At 34.1% G+C, this 7,434-nt stretch overlaps 1 protein-coding gene across 1 annotated transcript; it reads left to right on the forward strand.

The window, feature by feature from the left end:
- Nucleotides 1-2,651: 2,651 nt before the first annotated feature.
- Nucleotides 2,652-7,121, forward strand: LOC107777493 (putative protein phosphatase 2C 40). Its single transcript, XM_016597527.2, has 4 exons — nucleotides 2,652-2,984; nucleotides 4,569-5,687; nucleotides 5,942-6,206; nucleotides 6,774-7,121. The coding sequence occupies exons 2-4, from the start codon at nucleotides 4,575-4,577 to the stop codon at nucleotides 6,899-6,901; spliced, it is 1,506 nt and encodes a 501-aa protein (XP_016453013.1). The 5' UTR covers nucleotides 2,652-2,984; nucleotides 4,569-4,574; the 3' UTR covers nucleotides 6,902-7,121.
- The last annotated feature ends 313 nt before the right edge of the window (nucleotides 7,122-7,434 follow it).

The raw sequence follows: 7,434 nt of genomic DNA on the forward strand, positions 1-7,434 counted from the left end.
GTCACTATATATTAGAAAGTTATCCTAAAAATAATAAGAAATATTTATACATTAATATCCTAAGTATTAGGTTTAACGGTTATTTTGGTATATACTATATTTTGTTAAAGGTATTTTTGGTAAGAACAAAAGTCAAAACTGCTTCTGCTTCTACTTTTGGGAAGAAGCTACTTTTTCTGCTTCTCAGAAACTGCTTCTGCTTCTTCCCAAAAGCACTTTTTTCCCCCAAAAAACTTGGCCAAATACCTAAAGTTAGGAAAATAAGTATTTTTGAGAAAAAAAGTACTTTTGGATTCTTGAGAAGCTTGGCCAAACAGGCTATAAATACCCTAATTTAAGGTACTAATAATTGATTGTATATAATTTGTAAGTAATCCTTGTTTAGGACTGGTAATAAATAAAATTAGAATAATTTTAGTAAATAAGTTTTAAATATTGTATAGAAAGGAAAAAAATTACTTTATCCAAATTCCTTTGCCCATATTTACTGATTTACACATGACACAAGACAATTTTCCCAAAAAAACAATAAGAAAAAAAAATCTAAACCAGATGAAATGGTCATTGACTACCTAAAATAGTCGACTCAACACTTTTATCTAAATACATAATTGCAAAAGTGCTTATGAGGACTTATTTGCCAAACACCACATTAACTATTTTATTCTTTAGCACTTATATTCAAAATTGTTTATTAATAAATCATCTCCAACACTTAAAAAATATTTTAAAATACTTATGCTTAAAAACTACTTAAATTAAGCTAATCCAAATGGGCTCTCAAGCTGACATGTGCCTAAACTTTAATAAAATGATGGGCTGCACTGCAGCAATGATGAAGTTATCATTTTCACAAAAAGGGACTGGTCATTTAACAAAACTTCCACTGTTTCATGGCTATATTCGCAAACTGTTAAGTTGGGCCAATTGGGCTGCATAGATCCCCTTATAGTCCAATAACATTTCCTCGAAAAACAATTTAGGACGAGTTCTGTGAATTTAACTGGAATTTATCGTCTCAAATTATTTAGACTTATACAATTAAAAAATCAGGAATGCCATTTTTCGTATATTAATTTGGAAAATGACATCATCTTAATAATAATAATAATAATAATAATAATAAAATTGTAATGTTATTTTTGAAAAAAAATAGAAAATTAATTAAACCAATTCTAATTTGAGAAACGTTGAAGCTATAGAGCTAGTAGCCTAATAATTATGCCATTTGTTGAAGTTTCAGCGTGTGATCTGATTGCTAATACAATTATTGGAACTTTTACATACCTTGAAGAAGTTTGGTCACAGTTTTCAACATGAAATAGATGTTAAATTTTGAAGTTGTAGTTTCTTTTGAAATATAAATTCTTGAAAGGGAAAAACAAATATCCCAAAGAAAGCAAAAGCGTTAGGTGATTTTTTTTATTTATTCAAATTTTGATGGACAAAGTTATCCGATATTTATTATACTAGTGGAAAATAATAGGTATCATATGAAATTAGTCGAGTACACGTAAACTGACACGGACATCACAATAATAAAAAGAAAAAAAACAAAAGGTGGAGATAGAAAGCTACAATAAATATCTCATATCTTCCAAAAGGTGTTGAGAAGGATGGGTGGAGACTGAAGGCATAGGCATAAAATCTTCCCCCATAATTATGTGGGGACTATAAATCTGACTATTATTGTGCTGGGGAAGCTGATATGTGGCTATATAGGGAAAAAAAATTACTCACACTTGAAATTACACCAAATTAAATTAATTTAATTATAAATGAACTAATTCTCTTTAGTTATCTTTCTTGAAATTCTTACTATAAAATTTAAAATGATGAATTTAAATCTTTGAAATATGTTATTTTTACTTACTTAGAACGGTGTGATGACATAATACTCACACGAAATTAAAATGCAAATATAAAAAGCATCATATAAAAAACCACACAAAAAACACATTCTACTCCATTTCTAAAGGATTGACACTTGAAGGGGAGCCTCAGAACAAAGGTAAAATTATTTTCGTGTAGCCTACAAGTCACGAGTTCAAGCCGTAGAATCAACCATTGTACTTGTATTACAATTGTTTACGTCACATCCCCTTAGGGCAGTGACATGAACGTTATGGGTTATGGGTGCTTGGGCACCCATTACTTTTGGAGCAGAAAAAACTAGTAAATTATACAAATATATTACAGTTCCAGTACTAATTTTCAGATTAAATATAATTGAGCACCCATGATTTAAAAATTCTAGATTCGTCACTGCCTTGGAGTGTGGCGCTTTTTCGGACCTTGCGTGAACGCGAGATGCTTCGTACACTAGACTGCTCTTTCTCTAAAGGATTGACACTTGAAGGGGGAACCTTGGGGCAAAGTTAAAATTATCTTCGTGTGACTTATAGGTCACGAGTTCAAGCCGTGAAATAAGTCACAAATGCTTGCATCACGATAAGCTGCCTACATCATCCTCTTGGATGCGGCTCTTCCTCGGATCCTATGCATTGAAATTTTCCTTTTTCTAGAAGATTGACACTGTTATAATTTGGAATGTAAAAAAAATAAAAATAAAATTTGTTTCATTACTTTTCAAATAGATAAATTAAAGAGTCCCAAGCCAATTAGGAAACCTCCCAAAATAAGACAATAATAAAAAGGCTGCACTTTTTTTTTTCTCAATTACTGTATAACAAAATTACCACCATTGGTGTGAAGTGAATCTTTGTACAGAAAATTTGACTTCTTTCTCTCTTTCCCCTAAACGTCATCCATAGAAATTTTCTCCAACTGAGCCGCCCCTTATTTTGTTTCTTCCATTTAATAAACGCCATCCAATTTTATCACAAACTTTTATCTTTCTCTTTGTTCCTTCTGTTCTTTAACACTTTGCTTCTGTAAACAATTTAAACTAAGCAGAAAGATAGAGCATTTTCAGCATCTTGGGTGTTTTTGTCATTTGGGGTTGACATCAAATCCAAGAAAAGGTCAGTTTTTGGTTACAATTTTAACTCATATATTGGCAAATTACCAGTTATTTTAGTTGATGGGGTTGGTGTGAATTAATTACCAGTTTTTTTTTTTTTTTTTTGTTTGTAATACTGATATTGTTATTGTAATCTGCATGTTCTATGATTTTATTTTCATATGGGAGATTTTGGATTGTTAATAGTATATTGGGATGTATAATCTTGAAAATGGTGAAATTCTTTGTAAAAGATTTGCTTTTTATCAATTTTTTCTTCTTCTGTTTTTCAGTTATTTCAGTTAATGGGGTTGGTGTGGATTTGCTTGTTTTGTTTTTTTCATGAGAAAATAGTCATTTTCATGATTAATCCTCACAATACGGATATTGTTGTTGTAATCTGTATGTGCCATGATTTTATTTTCAAATAGGAAATTTTGGATTGTTAACAGTATCTTGGGATATATAATCTTGAAAATGGATAAATTCTCTGAAAAAGATTTTGTTATTTATGATATTTAGTATTGCTTATTAGTGGGGAGCCTTATGAGACAAAGGAGAGCACTTAGACAATTCACTTTGAGAACATGCTGGTAGGAATTCCTCACGGCGTATTACGGTTTTTCACCTAGGGGGTGGATCGAAGCGATTGCAGCGAAGAATGCTCCTTTAGTAATATGCTGGTCACTAGGTTCAAGACGTGAAAACAACCTCTTATCTGAAATGCAATAGTATTACTTACTAGTGGGGAGTCTTGACATTATGCTCACTGGTTCAAGTCGTAAAAACAACCTCTGAAATGCAATAGGAAGGTAGTGCACAATATATCCAAAGAAGCTAGTATTACCAATTAAAATCTGAAAAAGAACAAGAAGAGAGAGCGAATGAGAATGTCTTCTTTAATGAGCTCTATATGGCGTGAATTCTGGATTTGTCGGACTAGTGGGTACCAGATACTAGATATCCAGCCTTATTTTCTTTGGATTGAGTTGGCTATATGGATCCAATTTCTATTCAACTTCATCTAGCATGCTAAACTTTTATATTCAATAAGGATTAAAATAGTGATACAATCATATCCAATCTCAATTGGGCACGTACAATTTTGCGCTTTCACAGTTTTGGTTTGATCTAGGGTGATGTTCAAGGTTTGGTCTAGGGTACTGCAGAACTGTGTTGTTTGGAATAAATAGATTCTAGAAATGAAAACATCTAACGATTAATAATTTTTCCATCACACAATCAAGGATAAGCCAAGCAGGGTTATTTGAACATTTGTTTATGGCAATTTTCTACCTAATTAATTTCTAGTTTACGAGCCATTATCTGAATTCCCTCCTCGGGAAGGAGAAGAAACTGGAGATTCTTTTTTATTGACTAGCTTCTTTGTCCGTCCAGTGTGCAGTCATTTGTCTAATCGTTTTAAAGTAGTTGAGATTTGAGAGTGTCTGGTAATAGCATCATCAAGATTATTGAGAATACATATTCACATCAAAATGAAAATTGTATTTGCTGTAAAATACTACGTAGCATAGTATTGTCCTTGGCAGGAAGAAGTTTCTCCAAACGGTATTGGAATTAACGAAGATTGTTGACTTGTTTGTAGGCACAAATGATGGGTGGACAAGCAATAACTGATCCAGGAGCGGAAATCAAAATAAGTTTTGGATATCACTGTAATTCCAACACCGATGATTCTGGCGACGAATCAGATGGTATTGACATGCGTCCTGGAACTAAACTTCGAAGAGCCAACAGTTCCTTCTCTTGCCTTTCTGGTGCTGCTCTAAGTGCCAATGCCACTCTAGCTAACACAAATATTTGCAATGGATTGTTTGGGGCTGAGATACTGCCCGCACTGGATTCACCTACTTCATTCCGCCGGATACCCTCTTCTCCATCCTTTTCAAAGTTGGATTTATTGTCATCTTCTTTTCAGAGTAGTTTGTCAAACTTAAGTTGTAGTCCGTCCTCTCCGAGTGAGCTAGCTGAAGACAATTCATCTTCATTGAAGTCGATAAGTGCTCCTTCTTGGAGTGAAAGCTTCCTTAATGCAACAGAAGTTCAAATAGCGGGTGGTGCAGCGGGTGAAGACAGAGTACAGGCTGTCTGTTCAGAAGAGAACGACTCACTTTTCTGTGCCATATATGATGGATTTAATGGAAGAGATGCAGCTGACTTTCTGGCTGGAACATTGTATGAAACAATTAGACATTACCTTAGTTTATTGAATTGGGAACTTGAACGAGAGTCTAAAGTTAATAAGGGCTCATATGTTGATTGCTTCGCTAATGGCCTTCCTTATTTAGAGGCAGAAAAGTCGTGTAGCTCTTTTAAGCAAAAGGTACTTAATAGCCTGGAACAGGCTCTTACTCAAGCTGAGAACGATTTCCTTCACATGGTTGAACAGGAAATGGATGACCGTCCTGACTTAGTATCGATTGGATCCTGTGTATTAGTTGTGCTTCTACTCGGGAAGAACTTGTATGTGCTAAATGCAGGAGATAGTCGAGCTGTATTGGCAACTTATGGTGAAGCCATCGTTACTAATAGTGATGGACGATTGCAAGCTGTGCAGCTTACAGTTAGTCATACTGTCGATAATGAATCTGAAAGAATCCAACTATTAAAGAATCATCCTGAAGATCACTCCACGATCGTGGGTGGGAAAGTCAAGGGAAAGCTAAAGGTTACTCGGGCACTTGGAGTTGGTTACTTGAAAAAGGTGCAACTTCTATTTCTTTTACTTTGGTGCACCTTATAGTTACCTTATACTTTGGCGCACCTTATCTCAAACTGCATTTTTGTTTCTTTAAATGACCTAGAATCTTGAAATTTTCATTTTTGTAGCCAATTAATGTTTATAGACACTAGACGATTATCGTTTTTGGCATCGTGTTGGTGTCAGCACTGATGTAATCTTTTAAATTTTTGGTTCTTACCTATTAGGAAAGATAACACTTCATTTACTTATTGCAGAAGAGTATGAATGATGCTTTGATGGGAATTCTTCGCGTCCGAAATCTAATCAGCCCTCCATATATTTCTGTACAACCGTCTCTTACTGTACATGAAATATCAAGTTCTGATCACTTCGTTGTACTTGGAAGCGACGGTCTATTTGACTTCTTCAACAATGATGAGGTTGTAAAGCTTGTCCATTCTTATATTCAACGTTACCCTTTAGGTGATCCAGCCAAATTTCTGCTGGAGCAGCTTGTAATTCGAGCAGCAGATTGTGCAGGTATGACATCTGCATCAATATTCTCTCCATTCGACCACATCAACTCTTTTTTTATCTGTGAATGTTCTATACTCACTCCGTTCCAATTGATGTGATACTCTTTCCTTTTCAGCTAGTCCCAAAAAGAATGATATACCTTTCTATATTTTGTAACAGTTTAACTTTAAAATGACTATTTTACCCTTAATGAGATGATTTATAGCCTTACAGTTTATCTATGGCTTATTTTAGATCACAAGTTTCAAAAGTCTTTCTTTGTTTCTTAAATTACGTGCTCAGTCAAATACCGTCACATAAATTGAAATGGAGGGAGTATTAAATTTAATCAAACAATACCTATTAGACTACTATTTCTACTGTCAGCACAATCTTGCTTCCTTATGGTATAACAAAATCAATGAAACCACATTATATGACAACCACACAACCTATCACATACTGAAAAGCATTTTTTAGTTTAAGTAGCTAACACAGTGAGATCAGCAAAAGAATAGAAGGTTGTATCGGCTATCAACTGCATTGTCGATATACCCGCCAAAAGTTTGAGTTAATTATATGAATTTGCAGGCTTTAGTAAGGAAGAGTTGATGAGCATACCAGCTGGGAGGAGGAGGAAATATCACGACGATGTGACAGTAATTGTGATAATTCTTGGAATGAACAAACGCACCTCAAAAGCATCGACTCGCCTATGAGTTTGTTAATTCTGAAGAACAATTTTGTCTATTCTATTTCATTTATTTTTATATTTTGATCACGAAGTAAGGGAACCACGGTCCGGGATAGGGAGGAGAGGAGGGGGTTCTTTTGCTTATGTTAGAAATGAGTGTTATGTTATTCACCATTTTTGGATTTGTTTGAACTTGTTAAAAGACCTTCACTTCATTTGTAATCTATTGTATAGTTTGGTTATCATTTTCATGCCTTTTTTCCTTCTAAGTTTTGGTAAACAAAGTTATCCGACACTTAGGCGAATCTATGAATAAATTTGACTGGTTCAATCTTTATTTTGTTACAATTGAACTCATTGCACTTGTAGAATATAATTATGGGTTCAGAATTTATTAATTTATAGTGAATTTTCACATGCTTATTACTCAGTATAAAAAATGCATAGGTTCAGTTGAACCTGTACCCTAACTACATATGCTACCGCCTGTATTGGTGGAAAGTAGTAGGTAATCGAATGAGATGCGGACAAGCTAATCCGAACATCACAGTCGTCAAA

Source organism: Nicotiana tabacum, chromosome 15, assembly GCF_000715075.1.
Source record: "Nicotiana tabacum cultivar K326 chromosome 15, ASM71507v2, whole genome shotgun sequence".
NCBI classification, from domain to species: domain Eukaryota; kingdom Viridiplantae; phylum Streptophyta; class Magnoliopsida; order Solanales; family Solanaceae; genus Nicotiana; species Nicotiana tabacum.